Source organism: Triticum dicoccoides, chromosome 4B, assembly GCF_002162155.2.
Source record: "Triticum dicoccoides isolate Atlit2015 ecotype Zavitan chromosome 4B, WEW_v2.0, whole genome shotgun sequence".
In the NCBI taxonomy this organism is placed as follows: domain Eukaryota; kingdom Viridiplantae; phylum Streptophyta; class Magnoliopsida; order Poales; family Poaceae; genus Triticum; species Triticum dicoccoides.
The window spans coordinates 25518457-25538196 of NC_041387.1; the positions used below are offsets into that span (position 1 = coordinate 25518457).

At 44.8% G+C, this 19740-nt stretch overlaps 1 protein-coding gene, 1 long non-coding RNA gene and 1 pseudogene across 3 annotated transcripts; 2 read left to right on the forward strand and 1 right to left on the reverse strand.

The window, feature by feature from the left end:
- The first annotated feature begins 269 nt into the window (after positions 1 to 269).
- LOC119293249 lies at positions 270 to 9510 on the forward strand. Of its 2 annotated transcripts, none has more exons than XR_005143000.1 (3): positions 270 to 335; positions 9076 to 9159; positions 9355 to 9510. It is a non-coding gene; the product is annotated as an uncharacterized LOC119293249 (long non-coding RNA). The 2 variants fall into 2 exon arrangements; XR_005142999.1 differs by having other exon boundaries at positions 281 to 339.
- Positions 9511 to 10897: 1387 nt separating this feature from the next.
- On the forward strand, positions 10898 to 14177 carry LOC119294725 (annotated as a pseudogene).
- Positions 14178 to 14729: 552 nt separating this feature from the next.
- LOC119293250 lies at positions 14730 to 15035 on the reverse strand. Its single transcript, XM_037571783.1, has one exon. It carries the CDS (start codon positions 15033 to 15035, stop codon positions 14730 to 14732), a length of 306 nt encoding a protein of 101 aa, XP_037427680.1.
- Positions 15036 to 19740: the final 4705 nt, after the last annotated feature.

Consider the following 19740-nt stretch of genomic DNA (forward strand, 5'->3'; position numbering starts at 1 on the left):
CCAGACGGTTGAATTTTGGGGATCCTGTTAGATGTCCGTTTGATGTACGTTCACACTCGAACGTAGGAGGGAGCAATGAGCTTCCACTTTAGAATTTAATTATTTTTTTGATTTATTTATATGCATTGTAGCCCGTAGCAACGCACGGGCGTTCTACTGGACTGACATAAAGTCAATGAGTTCAAAATTTCCATGTTTAGTTTTGACCGATGTTATGGTTCTTCATTGAGTTTTGTTCCAGGTATTTACCTAGATCCTTGAGATGATATTCGTATTGGCTTGAATGCAGTTGAATTCTGAATCATAAACAAGCTGGGAGATTTGTCTTCCACATAGTAGGTGTTGATGCTTATGATTTTCTTCAAAAAAGAAATGGGAAAGGCTAACCCAATATTTTAGTTTTCATTATGAGGACCATGTACATAATCGACCATATAGTTCAAAAAAGATCTATTGATGAAGGTTTGTTTGAGTTCCACTATTTCAGTTCACACATGTGTTGGGGAACGTAGTAATTTCAAAAAAATTCCTACGCACACGCAAGATCATGGTGATGGCATAGCAACGAGAGGGGAGAGTGTTGTCCACGTACCCTCGTAGACCGTAAGCGGAAGCGTTATGACAACGCGGTTGATGTAGTCGTACGTCTTCACGATCCGACCGATCCAAGTACCGAACGTACGGCACCTCCGAGTTCAGCACACGTTCAGCTCGATGACGATCCCCGGACTCCGATCCAGCAAAGTGTCGGGGATGAATTCTGTCAGCACGACAGCGTGATGATGATGATGATGCTCCACCGGTGCAGGGCTTCGCCTAAACTCCGCGACGATATGACCGAGGTGGAATATGGTGGAGGGGGGCACCGCACACGGCTAATGAACGATCTGTAGATCAACTTGCGTGTCCTAGGGTGCCCCCCTGCCCCAGTATATAAAGGAGCCAAGGGGGAGGGGGCGGCCGGCCAAGGAGGGCGCGCCAAGGAGGAGTCCTACTCCTACCGGGAGTAGGACTCCCTTCTTTCCTAGTTGGAGTAGGAGAAGAGGGAAGGAGGAGGAAGAGGGGAAGGAAAGGGGGGGCGCCGCCCCCCTCTCCTTGTCCTATTCGGACTAGGGAGGGGAGGGGGCGCAGCCCACCTCTTGCCTCCTCTCCTCTTCTCCCTTAGGGCCCATGAAGGCCCAATAACCGCCGGGAGGGTTCCGGTAACCCCCCCGGTACTCCAGTAAAATGCCGATTTCACCCGAAACACTTCTGATGTCCAAACATAGGCTTCCAATATATCAATCTTTATGTCTCGACCATTTCGAGACTCCTCGTCATGTCTGTGATCACATCCGGGACTCCGAACAAACTTCGGTACATCAAAACTTATAAACTCATAATAAAACTGTCATCGTAACGTTAAGCGTGCGGACCCTACGGGTTCGAGAACTATGTAGACATGACCTAGAACTATTCTCGGTCAATAACCAATAGCGGGACCTGGATGCCCATATTGGCTCCTACATATTCTACGAAGATCTTTATCGGTCAAACCGCATAACAACATACGTTGTTCCCTTTGTCATCGGTATGTTACTTGCCCGAGATTCGATCGTCGGTATCCAATACCTAGTTCAATCTCGTTACCGACAAGTCTCTTTACTCGTTACGTAATGCATCATTCCGTAACTAACTCATTAGCTACATTGCTTGCAAGGCTTATAGTGATGTGCATTACCGAGAGGGCCTAGAGATACCTCTCCGACAATCGGAGTGACAAAACCTAATCTCGAAATACGCCAACCCAACATGTACCTTTGGAGACACCTGTAGTACTCCTTTATAATCATCCAGTTACGTTATGACGTTTGGTAGCACCCAAAGTGTTCCTGCGGTAAACGGGAGTTGCATAATCTCATAGTTATAGGAACATGTATAAGTCATGAAGAAAGCAATAGCAATATACTAAACGATCAAGTGCTAGGCTAACGGAATGAGTCATGTCAATCACATCATTCTCCTAATGATGTGATCCCGTTAATCAAATGACAACACATGTCTATGGTTAGGAAACATAACCATCTTTGATTAATGAGCTAGTCAAGTAGAGGCACACTAGTGACACGATGTTTGTCTATGTATTCACACATGTATTATGTTTCCGGTTAATACAATTCTAGCATGAATAATAAACATTTATCATGAAATGAGGAAATAAATAATAACTTTATTATTGCCTCTAGGGCATATTTCCTTCAGTCTCCCACTTGCACTAGAGTCAATAATCTAGTTCACATCGCCATGTGATTTAACACCAATATTCATATCTGTATATGATTAACACCCATAGTTCACATCGTCATGTGACTAACACCCAAAGGATTTACTAGAGTCAATAATCTAGTTCACACCGCTATGTGATTAACACCCAAAGAGTACTAAGGTGTGATCATGTTTTGCTCATGAGAGAAGCTTAGTCAACGGGTCTGTCATATTCAGAGACGTATGTATTTTGCAAATATTCTATGTCTACAATGCTCTGCACGGAGCTACTCTAGCTAATTGCTCCCACTTTCAATATGTATCCAGATTGAGACTTAGAGTCATCTGGATTGGTGTAAAAGCTTGCATCATTGTAACTTTTTACGACGAACTCTTTTATCACCTCCATAATCGAGAAACATCTCCTTAGTCCTCACTAAGGATATTCTTGACCCATGTCCAGTGATCTACTATGAGATCAAAATTGTATTCCTTTGCCAAACACAGAGCAAGGTATACAATAGGTCTGGTTCACAGCATAGCATACTTTATAGAACCTATGACTGAGGCATAGGGAATGACTTTTCATTCTCTTTCTATTTTCTGCAATGGTCGGGTCTTGAGTCTTACTCAACTTCACACCTTGTAACACAGGCAAGAACTCCTTCTTTGACTGTTCCATTTTGAACTATTTCAAAATCTTGTCAAGGTATGTACTCATTGAAAATTTTTATCAAGCATTTTGATCTATCTCTATAGATCTTGATGCTCAATATGTAAGCAGCTTCACCGAGGTCTTTCTTTGAAAAACTCTTATTCAAGTATCCTTTCATGCTATCCAGAATTTCTATATCATTTCCAGTCAACAATATGTCATCCACATATAATATTAGAAATGCTACAGAGCTCCCACTCACTTTTTTGTGAATACAGGCTTCACTACAAGTCTGTATAAAACTATATGCTTTGATCAACTTATCAAAGCGTATATTCCAACTCTGAGATGCTTGCACCAGTCCATAGATGGATCGCTGGAGCTTGCACATTTTGTTAGCATCTTTAGGATTGACAAAATCTTCTGGTTGCATCATATGCAACTCTTCTTTAATAAATCCATTAAGGAATGCAGTTTTGACATCCATTTGCCAGATTTCATAAAATGTGGCAATTGCTAACATGATTCGAACAGACTTAAGCATCGCTGCAGTTGAGAAAATCTCATTGTAGTCAACATTTTGAACTTTGTCAAAAACCTTTTTGTGACAAGTCGAGCTTTGTAGATAGTAACACTACTATCAACGTCCGTCTTCCTTTTGAAGATCCATTTATACAATATGGCTTGCCGATCATCGGGCAACTCCACCAAAGTCCACACTTTGTTCTCATACATGGATCCTATCTCAGATTTCATGGCCTCCAGCCATTTCGCGGAATCTGGGCTCACCATCGCTTCTTCATAGTTCGTAGGTTCGTCATGGTCTAGTAACATAACTTCCAGAACAGGATTACCGTACCACTCTGGTGCGGATCTTACTCTGGAAGACCTACGAGGTTCTGTAGTAACTTAATCTGAAGTTTCATGATCATCATCATTAACTTCCTCACTAATTGGTGTAGTAGTCACAGAAACAGATTTCTGTGATGAACTACTTTCAAATAAGGGAGCAGGTACAGTTACCTCATCAAGTTCTACTTTCCTCCCACTCACTTCTTTCGAGAGAAACTCTTTCTCTAGAAAGGATCCATTCTTAGCAACGAATGTTTTGCCTTCGGATCTGTGATAGAAGGAGTACCCAATAGTCTCTTTTGGGTATCCTATGAAGACGCACTTCTCCGATTTGGGTTCAAGCTTATCAGGTTGAAAACCTTTTTCATATAAGCATCGCAACTCCAAACTTTAAGAAACAACAACTTAGGTTTACTGCTAAACCATAGTTCATACGGTGTCGTCTCAACGGATTTAGATGGTGCCCTTTTAACGTGAATGCAGTTGTCTCTAATGCATAACCCCAAAACGATAATGGTAAATCAGTAAGAGACATCATAGATCGCACCATATCCAATAAAGTGCGGTTACGACGTTCGGACACACCATAACATTGTGGTGTTCCGGGTGGCGTGAGCTGTGAAACTATTCCACATTGTTTTAATTGAAGACCAAACTCGTAACTCAAATATTCGTCTCCGCGATCAGATCGCAGAAACTTTATTTTCTTGTTATGATGATTTTTACACTTCACTCTGAAATTCTTTGAACCTTTCAACTATTTCAGACTTATGTTTCATCAAGTAGATATACCCATATCTGCTCAAATCATCTTGTGAAGGTCAGAAAAATAACGATACTTGCCACGAGCATCAACACTCATTGGATCACATACATCGGTATGTATTATTTCCAATAAGTCAGTAGCTTGTTCCATTGTTCCGGAGAACGGAGTTTTAGTCATCTTGCCCAAAAGGCATGGTTCGCAAGCATCAAATGATTCATAACCAAGTGATTCCAAAAATCCATCTTTATGGAGTTTCTTCATGCGCTTTACACCGATATGACCCAAACGGCAGTGCCACAAATAAGTTGCACTATCATTATTAACTTTGCATCTTTTGGCATCAATATTATGAATATGTGTATCACTACGATCGAGATCCAACAAACTATTTCCATTGGGTGTATAACCATCGAAGGTCTTATTCATGTAAACAGAATAGCAATTATTCTTTAACTTCAAATGAATAATCGTATCGCAATAAACATGATCAAATCATATTCATGCTCAACGCAAACGCCAAATAACATTTATTTAGGTTTAACACTAATCCCGAAAGTATAGGGAGTGTGCGATGATGATCATATCAATCTTGGAACCACTTCCAACACTCATCGTCACTTCTCTTTCAACTAGTCTCTGTTTATATAACTCCTGTTTCGAGTTACTAATCTTAGCAAGTGAACAAGTATCAAATACCCAGGGGCTACTATAAACACTTAGTAAGGCACACATCAATAACCTGTATATCAAATATACCCTTGTTCACTTCGCCATTCTTCTTATCCACCAAATATTCAGGGCATTTCCGCTTCCAGTGACCATTTCCTTTGCAGTGTAAGCACTCAGTTTCAGGCTTTGGTCCAGCTGTGGGCTTCTTCGCGGGAGTGACAACTTGCTTGTCATTCTACTTGAAGTTCCCTTTCTATCCCTTTGCCCTTTTCTTCAAACTAGTGGTCTTGTTAATCATCAACACTTGATGCTCTTTCTTGATTTCTACCTTCGTCGATTTCAGCATCACGAAGAGCTCGGGAATCATTTTCGTCATCCCTTGCATTATAGTTCATCACGAAGTTCTACTAACTTGGTGGTGGTGACTAGAGAATTCTGTCAATCACTATCTTATCTGGAAGATTAACTCCCACTTGATTCAAGCGATTGTAGTACCCAGACAATATGAGCACATGCTCACTAGTTGAGCGATTCTCCTCCATCTTTTAGCTATAGAACTTGTTGGAGACTTTATATCTCTCAACTCGGGTATTTGCTTGAAATATTAACTTCAACTCCTGGAACATCTCATATGGTCCATGACGTTCAAAAACGCCTTTGAAGTCCCGATTCTAAGTCATAAAGCATGGTGCACAAAACTATCAAGTAGTCATCATATTGAGCTAGCCAAAGGTTCATAACGTCTGCATCTGCTCCTGCAATAGGTCTGTCACCTAGCGGTGCATTAAGGACATCTGTGCAGCAATGATGATAAACCTCAGATCACGGATCCAATCCGCATCATTGCTACTAACATCTTTCAACATAATTTTCTCTAGGAACATATCAAAATAAATATATGAAAAGCAACAACGCGAGCTATTGATCTACAACATAATTTGCAAAATACTACCTGGACTAAGTTCATGATAAATTTAAGTTCAATTAATCATATTACTTAAGAACTCCCACTTAGACAGATATCTCTCTAGTCATCTAAGTGATTACGTGATCCAAATCAACTAAACCATGTCCGATCATCATGTGAGATGGAGTAGTTTCAATGGTGAACATCACTATGTTGATCATATCTACTATATGATTCACGTTCGACCTTTCAGTCTCCGTGTTCCGAGGCCATATCTGTATATGCTAGGCTCGTCAAGTTTAACCTGAGTATTCCACGTGTGCAACTGTTTTGCACCCGTTGTATTTGAATGTAGAGCCTATAACACCTGATCATCACGTGGTGTCTCAGCACGAAGAACTTTCGCAACGGTGCATACTCAGGGAGAACACTTCTTGATAATTTAGTGAGAGATCATCTTAAAATGCTACCGCCAATCAAAGAAAGATAAGATGCATAAAGGATAAACATCACATGCAATCAATATAAGTGATATGATATGGCCATCATCATCTTGTGCTTGTGATCTCCATCTTCGAAGCACCGTCGTGATCACCATCGTCACCGGCGTGACACCTTGATCTCCATCGTAGCATCATTGTCGTTACGCCATCTATTGCTTCTACGACTATCGCTACCGCTTAGTGATAAGGTAAAGCAATTACAGGGCGTTTGCATTTCATACAATAAAGCGACCTTCGGTTACAAAACATGATCATCTCATACAATAAAATATAGCATCACGTCTTGACCATATCACATCACATCATGCCCTGCAAAAACAAGTTAGACGTCCTCTACTTTGTTGTTGCAAATTTTACGTGGCTGCTACGGGCTTAGCAAGAACCGATCTTACCTACGCATCAAAACCACAACAATAGTTCGTCAAGTTAGTGTTGTTTTAACCTTCGCAAGGGCCGGACGTAGCCACACTCGGTTCAACTAAAGTTGGAGAAACTAACACCCGCTAGTCACCTGTGTGCAAAGCACGGCGATAAAACCAGTCTCGCATAAGCGTACGCGTAATGTCGGTCCGGGCCGCTTCATCCAACAATACCGCTGAACCAAAGTATGACATGCTGGTAAGCAGTATGACTTGTATTGCCCACAACTCACTTGTGTTCTACTCGTGCATATAACATCAACGCATAAAACCTAGGCTCGGATGCCACTATTGGGGAACGTAGTAATTTCAGAAAAAATTCCTACGCACACGCAAGATCATGGTGATGGCATAGCAACGAGAGGGGAGAGTGTTGTCCACGTACCCTCGTAGACCATAAGCGGAAGCGTTATGACAACGCGGCTGATGTAGTCGTACGTCTTCACGATCCGACCGATCCAAGTACCGAACGTACGGCACCTCCGAGTTCAGCACACGTTCGGCTCGATGACGATCCCCGGACTCCGATCCAGCAAAGTGTCAGGGATGAATTCTGTCAGCACGACGGCGTGGTGACGATGATGATGCTCCACCGGCGCAGGGCTTCGCCTAAACTCCGCGACGATATGACCGAGGTGGAATATGGTGGAGGGGGGCACCGCACACGGCTAAGGAACGATCCATAGATCAACTTATGTGTCCTAGGGTGCCCCCCTGCCCCTGTATATAAAGGAGCCAAGGGGGAGGGGGCGGCCGACCAAGGAGGGCGCGCCAAGGGGGAGTCCTACTCCCACCGGGAGTAGGACTCCCTTCTTTCCTAGTTGGAGTAGGAGAAGGGGGAAGGAGGAGGAAGAGGGGAAGGAAAGGGGGGGCGCCGCCCCCCTCTCATTGTCCTATTCAGACTAGGGAGGGGAGGGGGCGCAACCCACCTCTTGCCTCCTCTCCTCTTCTCCCTTAGGGCCCATGAAGGCCCAATAACCCCTGGGAGGGTTCCGGTAACCCCCCGGTACTCCAGTAAAATGCCGATTTCACCTGGAACACTTCCGATGTCCAAACATAGGCTTCCAATATATCAATCTTCATGTCTCGACCATTTCGAGACTCCTCGTCATGTCCGTGATCACATCCGGGACTCCGAACAAACTTCGGTACATCAAAACTTATAAACTCATAATAAAACTGTCATCGTAACGTTAAGCGTGCGGACCCTACGGGTTCGAGAACTATGTAGACATGACCTAGAACTATTCTCGGTCAATAACCAATAGCGGGACCTGGATGCCCATATTGGCTCCTACATATTCTACGAAGATCTTTATCGGTCAAACCGCATAACAACATGCGTTGTTCTCTTTGTCATCGGTATGTTACTTGCCCGAGATTCGATCGTCGGTATCCAATACCTAGTTCAATCTCGTTACCGGCAAGTCTCTTTACTCGTTACGTAATGCATCATTCCGTAACTAACTCATTAGCTACATTGCTTGCAAGGCTTATAGTGATGTGCATTACCGAGAGGGCCTAGAGATACCTCTCCGAGAATCGGAGTGACAAAACCTAATCTCGAAATACGCCAACCCAACATGTACCTTTGGAGACACCTGTAGTACTCCTTTATAATCACCCAGTTATGTTGTGACGTTTGGTAGCACCCAAAGTGTTCCTCCGGTAAACGGGAGTTGCATAATCTCATAGTTACAGGAACACGTATAAGTCATGAAGAAAGCAATAGCAATATACTAAACGATCAAGTGCTAGGCTAACGGAATGGGTCATGTCAATCACATCATTCTCCTAATGATGTGATCCCGTTAATCAAATGACAACACATGTCTATGGTTAGGAAACATAACCATCTTTGATTAATGAGCTAGTCAAGTAGAGGCACACTAGTGACACGATGTTTGTCTATGTATTCACACATGTATTATGTTTCCGGTTAATACAATTCTAGCATGAATAATAAACATTTATCATGAAATGAGGAAATAAATAATAACTTTATTATTGCCTCTAGGGCATATTTCCTTCAACATGTACATGTTCTGTATTTTTTGCAGTTTTTAGTGCATGCTCGGAGAACAAGATAAGAGGAGAGGCTTGAATCTTGAGATGACAAGGGTAGTCACCTGCTGCGACTAAAGGTTCAGTTTCATACTTCTGATGATATTGTTCGGATGATTGCCCTTGTACTATTCTTTTTAGTACATACTAAAATATCTTGTTGTACGAAAATCTGATTTCTACTAAAACTTTGTCAAGTGACTCATTTTTCTTGTACTAATATCTGAATTTTTTTACTGATTACTGAAATGTACCTTGTTACTAAAACTTCATAGGAAGGAGGTCAATGAAGCAAAAGGCACGAAAAGGAAGGAGCAGCGCCACAGGGACGATGTTGTCGGCAGCGCTTTGGAAGGATTCGCTCCAGAGAAGTTACGGTAGTCGGCCATCGCCCAGGGGAAGCGGGGAGGATGTCGATCAAAACGCCTGGGTCTAGAGGAGTGTGTCCAGGTGGTGGCCGAGGATGGCGACGAGCAATTGGGTTGGGCATTTGTCAACGTGATGGCGTCGTTGCTCAAGGTACCAACACCCTTGTTTTGACCCAATGTTTCTCGGCTAGCTGTGCATGGCTGGGACTGTTTCGTGCATATAGGGGACGGCTCATGCCATCCACTTCCAAAGCAATAAGGTAGCCATCCATGTCACCGTCGCTTGCTGTTAGTTTTTTTGGATTCCATAGGTGTTCCTTAATGCATCAATCATTTTCAATTAGGACGGGAGTCTGAAAAATGTTGTAAGATTATCGCCATTTTTTTAAACTACAAAAGTCCAAAGATTAGAAGCATGATCTTTTATTTTTCATGTTGCTCTACCTCTGTAGTGTCAAATCATAGGAACTTTTATCACATATGCTAATTTATCCTTGATGGCAAATAATCCGAACAAAATATTCGAAAGTAATGGAGGCCTCACCAGAGTAAGGGGGAAAATTATGGGAGTGGACGCACATCATGTAGGCGAGACGGCAGAGTTCGTGGTTGTACTGGCCATGAGTGGGCATAAACCACTTCACACTAATTACTTTACATTAATATTATTGTTTGCAGACTTGAAAGGAGAAAATATTGGCAAAAAGTCCCTCAAAGTTCGTAGTCTGGGTGTAGAAGGTTTGGGGATTTTGAGCTGGATGGGCCATTGATGGTTGCGGTTGGCTCGGATAGGGAATGTAGAGATAGTAAGTGAAGAGGAGCAGGAGAACGAAGACGAAGAAGAATAATGGTTTATAGGCAGAAAAAAATTAAGAATGTTGCTTAATGTGCATAAGGATCCAAACAATGTATATTTGACACGATTAAAGTTGACTCATGTCGAGCCTCAGGGTGGTGGTGGAGCGGTCATGGTGGATGGTTATTGTGCAAGAATTTGTTAAACGCATCAAATAGATATTAATTTGTAACAATTTTTTAGTTCGATCATCGCACTATATGTATGCATTGTCAAATTGCCTTTTATTAACAGTTTACAATGTAAATGAAGTGGACTTAAATTATTACTCGATTATACATGTGCTATCTTTTTTTTACATGCATTATATTTACATAATTCCAGCAAAATATTTCAAGAGCCCGTGGCAACGCACGGGCATTATACTAGTAAAAAAGATTAAACCGGTAGATTTTGAGATGGACAAAGTCGTCGCAGCCCTCGGGTACCCTATATGTCACCCTTCATGGAAGTACTGCAGAAAGGTCCCTCTCACGAGTCAACAGCAAAAAGGAAAAGAAAAAGAAAAAGAAAAGGTTTACCAAAACCAAAGCAATGGTGGTGACGAGAGCTCCCTCACTTTAACTTCCAATCAACCGATGAACCGACTTCCATTGCTCAGCCTTGCAAGCCAAGCGAAAGGCCCACCCGGCAGCCGACAGCTCACCACCAACCCCCCCAATGGCGAAGACGCAACCCCGCGGGCCGACGGCGGCGGAGCCGCTGCTCCCCCCCCCCCGCCGTACCTCGGCCCCCACTCGCCATCCCACCTCCACGACTCCTACGTCCTCCTCGTCCCCGTGCGCCTCCGCCGCCGCCTGCGCGGGGGCTGCGGCTGCGGCCGCGTCGCGGCGGCCCTCGCCGCCCTCGCGCTCCTGGCCCTCGCCTTCCTCCTCTGGCCCTCCGACCCCGGCGTCAGCGTCGCGCGCCTCCGCCTCGCGCGCGTCTCCGTCGTCGCCCGCCCCGCCGTCGCCCTCAACGTCTCCGCCGCGCTCAAGGCCCGCGTCCGCAACCCCAACCTCTTCGCGCTCGCCTACAGCCGCCTCGACGTCGCCATCGGGTATCGTGGCAAGCCGCTCGGCACCGTCGCCTCCGGCGGCGGCCTCGTCCGCGCGCGCGCCGTCTCCTACGTCGACGCCGACCTCCGCCTCGACGGGATTCGCGTCGTCGAGGACGCCATCTACCTGCTCGAGGACCTCGCGCGCGGGTCCATACCCTTCGACGCCGTCGTCGAGGTCGAGGGCCACCTCCGCTTCTTCTTCCTCAGCGTCCCGGTCAAGGTCCGTGCCGCTCAAACCCTAATTACCGCCGATTGTTTATGTCTGGATGGAAGGCACGCATTGTGGATTAGCTTAGTACCCTGTCTCTAATTCGCTAACCTTGTTGCAATGTGCGTTCCTCTTCACATTGGATTGGAAGCCCCGTGCCAATCGTTAATTAGGATCTTATGTCTAATGGACCTCCAAAACAAACAGAATTAGGACATTGCAAATAAAATTAAAAAATCATGTAGAGTAGGAAAAACAACTTTGCAATACCTTTGGCCCTTGCAGCTCTGGATTGCCATAACTTTAACCAGCCAAACATATGTAATGGTAATCAACCTTCCAGAGTATAATACTGTTGGAAGAAATATGCTCTGACTTCCATAGTCACAAATCACAATTCAGTAAACTTCGTCGTTATGATCGTCAACCAGTTACCTCTTACAACTTATTCATATGTCCATACATGTTCGTTAGGGGTGTAATACAATAGGTAAACTGGGAAATAATACTATAATACATTATTTCTTTTATTTATGAATCGGACAACACTTCAAGACTATGACATGCCAGGTCTTTTGAGCAGGTTATGTTTTTCTGAACTTCTCATCATTATGGTGATCCCTAACTGAAGGCTGGTCCTTGTAAAAATTATTCACAAAGAAATAAAATAATAAGAGGTTTCAAATCATATAGAAAGAAGAAAGTTCAATATTTTCAGAGTTAATATGTTGTGTTTCTAACTGGTTAACACTTTCAGTAGGACATAGAGGAAATACATATAGTTAAATTTACCCTTCCTGTTATTCACTTCTGTATTGGCCATGATTTTGAATTACTTGTGAAACTGCCATCCCAAAGTGATTTTTTCTGCTTCACATGTTTGAGGGGAAAAAATCCCATAAAAAGCACAAGATTTGAATTACTATATTTACTACTTGGACCGTTCTAATCTTCACTCTACATAATGACGTGATGGCTGGAAAATAGTTTAATTGTTTTCTCCTTCACCTCCCATGTTTTCCCCTCCAAAATCTGGTGTGGGTTTAGGGCTATAAGATTTGGGTAGCATATAAAATCCTGTAGAATTAGTTGTTTTACTGACTAGGCGATGACCATTTCAAACACTGCAAAGTTATGCAGTGAGACCTCCATATCAGTCCAGCCGGTTCCACAATTCTAAGCCTGAGGCAGTTGCAGTCATCTACTCATCTTTGAAACAATTTTTCTGATGCCACTAGCTGATACATTGCCTTCTCAATCTCTCATGTTCACGGCAGTGGACATCATATATTTTGTATTATGCTGTTGCAAAGTAGGACAGTTTAATACTATGGCGATAGACTTTTTTTTTTGAACTAACTAGGTGATAGGCTGAGAGTGTTACATTGCTGCCAAGATGTTTCTGGGTTACAATTTTCATGTCCAGATGATTTTTTAATTTCATTGCAATGGATAGTTCTTTGAAAGCCTGTAGAGCATGTCGGTGCTGCACCAGGTTGTTGTGCTGGTTGTTCTGTACATATTGTAATGAGCTGGGTGCTTCAGTGTCTGGTTTCATTTTGTTCTGAAGACCTAAGTGTGTGTCTGGTGTGGTGTCCCATATTAAACGCTATTGGGTGAACTTCTGCTCCGTTATGTCTTGATAGTGGAACATAGAGCCTGCTGGTGTTGTATGGATTTTTTGGAGGCTTTTCAGGCAATTGGAACTAATTACTGATTTAGGTTCATTTTGTTATTTCCCAGTGAAGTATCTTATGTGTTACCGGGTTTTGCTGGGTTTGTTTTTTTATTTGATCTTGTTGAGATGTTCTTCAACGATTCCTCCTCCCAAAATATTCATATCTATGGATCTCAGATGAAATCATTATTTTCTGGCAAACTGCCTGCAGCATCAAACAAGAGTCGTGCTGCCTGGGGGCCTGTCTGTTTTCCGCTTATAATTTCTTTCGCGTTAACCAAAAGATCGCATACCGAAGCATGGTTTTATATATACGATACTACATTTTGTTAGTTAAATTTAAGGCCAAACTTTGGCACATAATACAAAGGGGACTAATAAACCAGGACGGAGGTAGTACCAGCTTATAGTATATCCAGTTTATGGAAGAACCATGTATGTTTCTTTTTTGTTGTTATTCCAGATATCAGAAAGACCAAAAGTTGCCCAAGAAATATATTATTGCAGCAACGGTGTTTTAATTCTGCTCTTCTCAATTTTTGGTCATCATACTGAACCCCTTGCGTATGGTTGTTGCAGGGGAGAATAGCATGTGTGGTTCATGTTAATCCACACGATCAGACCATAGTACACCAGGACTGCTATCCAAAGGTAATGAACTTTGAACTCCAGTTTACTGTCTCAAAGCTGAGTGCAAACTTTCCAGAACCTGACCTGTTAATGTTTTCTACCAGTGAGTCCGCACCGGCGTCAAGCTATCTTCGCATATGAACCGATTGTTTCTACCAGTGCTGGTGGTTGTTGTATACTTAATCGGTGTCGACGGATGTGCACGTGGTGATATTTCACATGTACTGCTATAAATATATACTGATAGATGGGGTGTTTGTAAATTATTTGGCATCCCCGAATACCGTAAAATCCATGGCAATATCAATCAGTTCGACAAGTGTTCTTTACATTGTCATTATCGATGCTGGTTGTATAGTCGTGTTCATCGGAACTGGGATCGATCATCTGACATCGATAGGCCATAGCGCGTCAGTATCAGATGTCAGTGGGGGTGCGCCGATCTCGCTCTGCTCAGGTCGAGCAGGGTCAGCTTCCTGTCAGCCATTTTTCTGGTTTGTAGATACAGTTTACATTCTGGATCGTTTACATTTTCAATGGATTTTTTAGCCAAATTTAAAGATGTTTGACTTAGGTCAAACATAGAACTTCCAAGTATGGAACGCAGGGAGTAACTACCAGTGCTAAAATATGCATATTGGAACTATCAGCACAAAATGTTACAGTAAGGAATACATGAGACCCTAATCTGATACCCTTGTGGAGCAAAGAACAGCTTGGCATCCAGACCCAGCTGCTTGGTTACATTCTAATTCTACATGACGGCAGTACTAGTGCCTGATCATTCTAATGTGGTATCACTATGCTGGAAATTATGCTACATTGCTACTGCAACTAGGAGGGAAGGGAGGAGACGAGGCATGCAGACGGACTATTTGGCGTCACTGGCCTTGGATGCTGATGGTGCTGCTGGCGGCGGGAGGCCGCTGTCGAGGCAGCTCCGGCACCGGCGCTCCACCCACCCCTCGACGTCGCCGTCCGCCGCCGCGTGCCTCCCGCCGCACGCCCGCGCGAGGACCCCCGCGAGCGCCGCGGCGAGCACGATCGCCGCCACGATCACCACGATCGTCTCGACCGACCTCGCCGTGGACCGCGCGGCCGGGTCGTGGCGCGCATGCGCGTACGAGGCCGCGGCCTCCTGCAGCGGCCTCCTCGCCGCCCACGCCACGGTCTCCATCGGCGCCAGCCGCTCTCTCGACCGACCCCCTCGCGGCTGCTGCTGCTACTTATAACAGGCGCACGCGGCGAGCAGAGGAGGCATGTAGCGAGCAGCGGACAAAAGAGGGGTCAAGGGGTTCTTCTGGCGCTCTCCTGCCCGGCGTCCGCGAGCGCGACACTTGCTATAGTCCGTCTCTGCTGCTGCGTGGCGTGGTGACCGGGCAGAGAGCCTCCTGGCCGCGCCTATCAGTATCAAGTGGTGACCGTTGCACCGTCGGATACCATGTGGCGTCTCTTTCACTGTGTCGCCTGGGAAATGTTGCCGGCTTTGGCTGGCTCCGGCTCCTCGCCGGGCCGCACGCCCTCTCTCCCGAACCCTAACCTCCCACCCGCGCCGCGACCCGCACCACCCCAGCCCGCCTCCCACCCGCCCGCGATCCGCATCACCCCAGCCCGCGCCGCCACACCTCCCAGCCCGCGCCGTGTCCCGAGCCCGAACCTTAACCCTAGCCATGAGCTCCTCCTCCACCGTCTCAAACCCGTTCGCCGATCCTGATGTCACCCTCGTCCACGACCTCAACATCCATGAGCGTGTCCCGGTGAAGCTTGATCAAAACACCACGTCCTACTCCGCTTGGAAGCGGTATTTTTCGCTTGTGTTCCGTGAGTACCTCCTGCACGGCCACGTGGACGGCACCGTGGACTCGGCGCTCATGATCAACGACGAGGAGTGGATGATCCTCGACGCCACCATCATCCGCTGGTTCTACCTCACCAGCGACCTCTTCCACATCGTGGTGGATGACGACGACGACGCCTACGCGGTCTGGACCAAGCTCAACGGCCTCTTCACCGACAACCGGCTGCAGCGCAAGGTCCTTCTCCATGACGAGTTTTATGGGTGCCAGCAGCTTGACTCGTCCATCGATGATTTTTGCATGCGCCTCAAGAAGCTTGCCGATGAGCTCCGTGATCTCGGGGAGACGATCGGCGATGAGCTCATCATCAGCACCCTCACCGCCGGCCTCAACGAGGATTTTGGGAACGCCGCCTCCAACCTTACCCTCATCCCGGAGCCTACCTTCGCTAAGGTGGTCGCGTACCTCAAGTTGGAGGAGCGCCGGATGCGGATGGCGCAGACTCGCGCGACCCACACCGTCCTCGTCGCCGGCACCCGCGGGGGTCAAGCCCCGCCACCGCCGCGCCCAACGCCGCCCTAGCCGGCGGCGCCCGCCTTCCCGCCAGGTTTCCCGCCCGCCCCGGCCGTTTCCTTCCCGCCGCCCCAGCCGGCGGCCAATGGGGGGGTCGTCGCGGCGGCCGCAAGTAGGGGGCGCATGCGCTTAGGGAGGAGCACCCCGCCCGCCGCAGTAGGCTTATCAGTCGGCCCCGTGGTACGGCGGCCAAAACCCATGGACCGGCGTTGTGCACGCCTACTCTATGCCGGTTCCCCGGCCCCCTGCCCAGGGTATTCTCGGTGCCCGACCACCGTCGCACCAGGCATTCTACGCCGCGCTGCAGCCCTATGCGGCACCCTATGACAGTCCTTAAGCTCGGTCTCCTCTTCTATGTCCTGCTACACCGGTGTCACTGCCTGCGTTGCTCCTCTCGGCCTCCTCTCCCGCGTGTTGTTACACTAGCGCCACCGCCGGCGTTGTTCCTCTCAACCTCCTCTCCCACGTCCTACTACACCCGCGCGGTCGTCGTTCCTCTCTGTGTCATCTCCCACGTTCTGCTACACTGAAGCCATCACCGGCGTCGTTCCTCTCGCCTCCTCGCTCGCATCCTACTACAATGGTGTCATCGCCATCGTCGTTCCCTCCCGCATGTTGTTGCATTAGCGCCACCGTTAGCGTCGTTCCTCTCAACCTCCTCTCCTGCGTCCTACTACACTCGCTCGATCGTCCTTCCTCTCTGTGTCGTCGCCCACGTTCTGCTACACTGAAGCCATCACTGACGTCGTTCCTCTCGACCTTCTCACCCGCGCCCTACTACAGTGGCACTATCGTCATCGTCGTTCTTCTCGGCCTCCTTCTCCGCGTCCTACTACACTGGCCCCGTCATCATCGCTGTTCTTTTCGGCCTCCTCCTCCCCGTCCTACTACAATGACACCGCCATGGCGGGCACACTGCATTTTTTTCCATCATGCTCTACCTCAACGCCCATCTATTCGTTACTCCACATGGATTTTCTCTACGGCGATAGCGCTAGCAAATAGTTCACTGCACCGCCGATGAGGTCGCTCGCCTGCGACTCCTTGCTCGTTGTGTGGGACGCGGCACCGCAACCACCGCCTACCGTTGTCGCCGAGGCACTCTAGTGTAACACTGTGTGTTATGGGTAGCTATTAAGTCTTAATCATATTCCGTGCAAGCAACCAAACAACGTGCACTCATCTGACCACATACAATGCGAGCAACCAAACGCGGTGCATAGGGGCATCGTTATGATGCAAGGAGAGGACATGCATGCAACCAAACTAAGTGCGGATGTTGGTTTTTGGCCTGCATTTGCTTAGCCAGGCCCAACTGAGAAAAGTATGCAAAAGGGAAAAAAACGATGCAGGTAACTGAACGCGCTCTTATAGAAGTGCAGGCCGTCGTATCACAGGATCTTCGCCATACAGTCGAAGAAAATTTCACATGCAAGTTTAATATTTTTTGTGTACACGGCCAACATTTTTTCTATACATATTTTAAAAATTCCTCAATTGCTTGATTAACATTTTTTCAAATAAAATATTAACCTTTTTTAATACGTGGTAAACATTTTTTCTATACACATTTTCACAAATGCTTGATTAACACTTTTTAAATACACAATTAATAGTTTTAAATACATGGTTAATATTTTTGCAAATTTATACATATTAAAATACAATTTATTTAATACCTGGTCAACATTTTTTGTACACATTTAGTTTTTTTAAATGCCTGATTAACACTTTCTAAATTCAAAATATATATTTTAATACATGTTTAACATTTTTCTATACATATTTAACATTTTTAAAATGCTTGATCGACAGTTTTTGAAGGCTTGTTTACCATTTTGTCAAATGTTTGATTAACATTTTTTTAAATAAATGATCAACTTTTTCACACCATTGTATATTGTTCCGTATACACGAGAAAAAAAATCTTTCTATACACTTCTAATATTTTTCAAATGCCCGGTTAACTTTTCTAAAAATATTTTATGCAACGTGTTTTTTGCAATATATTTTATTTAATATATTTGTAAGTATAAATAAAAGCTAAAGAAATAGAGAAAATAAAATAAAAAAGAAGATAAATAGTATAGTATGGGCAGCCTGATTTCTAATTTTAAACTTTTGCACGAATTTGATTTAATTTTTCTTCAATTTTAAAAATATTTATTCATTCAACAAAGGACCATGATTTTTTAAAAAGTTAACGGATTAAAAATCCATTTATTCAAGAAATGTTCATGAATTTGAAATAAAGGTCAAGAATTTAGAGAAGTTTGCGGGATTTGAAAAAAGGTCATGAATTTGAAATTGGTCATAATTTCATATATTCTTCATGAAAATTTATAAATGTTCCCGAATTCAAAAAAGTTCACCAATTCATTTTGGAAAAATAATCATGAATTGAAATAAATCAGTTTCAAATAATTGAATACAAAAATTGTTCATGCATTTGAATAAATAATCCTGAATTTGAAATTTTTTGCTATTTAGGAAAATTTTGAAAATTGAAAAATAAATGTTCACAAATTTTATAAAAATATCATAGTTGTGAAATTGTTCACTAAATTGTAGAAATTTAACTATTCTAAAAAAGTTCATGACTTTTGCAAAAGAAGTTTATGAAATTTAAAATGGGAAAACAAATAAAATAAAAAAATATAAAAGGAAGTAAGGAAAAAACAAGCAAAAAACTAGAAACCATTTAAGAAAAAAAAACCCTAGAAGGACGCTTTCAAAACCGGCCTAAACGATTCTCAAAACACTGACGTGTAAGCTTTCAAGGATATCGATTTTCCTGTAAACCTCTTCCTCGTGAAGCTCTGCCTTAATGGGCCACACTCTATCCCGGTTAGCGAGCAATTACTGCTTACTGCAAGTGATACATAGCATTTGTGACATAGCACCGCCCCCCTTGTACACTTGATCGTATTTTCTAGGAATAAACGATGGGCTAGTCGGTGATGGCCCAAGCATAGTTACAAAGGCCGTTTGAACATCGTGCATGTTTGTTTCTCAAAAAAAGAAGGAAATCATGCATGCCCTGGGCCCCTGGCTCCGCCACTGAAAATATAATGAAATATCAACATTTTGCCTAAGACGATACAACACTTGGTGTTGGGATGCATCTTCTATCGCAAGGTTTGGGAGGTGGTTTTGTCGGACTGGGTACGGCGGAGTGGATGCCGGAGCCGGACACCGATGTCGTCGATTGGTGGACATTTCAAGAGGGTAAGCACCCTCTCTCGAGTGACATTCATACGCCCATTCTGCTCATTTTCCAGCGATTGGTGGACATTTCAAGATTGGTGGACATCGGAATCACGTCGTTTTCAACAACGCGACATCGGCAAAGCATTTTGTTCTTGGGCAAAATATTAGCGGGGGCGAGGAATTGGTGGATGGCGAGGCTCTTTCGGACCCCCGCTTTGAATGGAATTTGTGGTAGTGAATAGTCCGTGTGAAGTTGTCGGGGGGCTTTCGCCACATTGGCCTATCTTCTTCTATATGCTATCG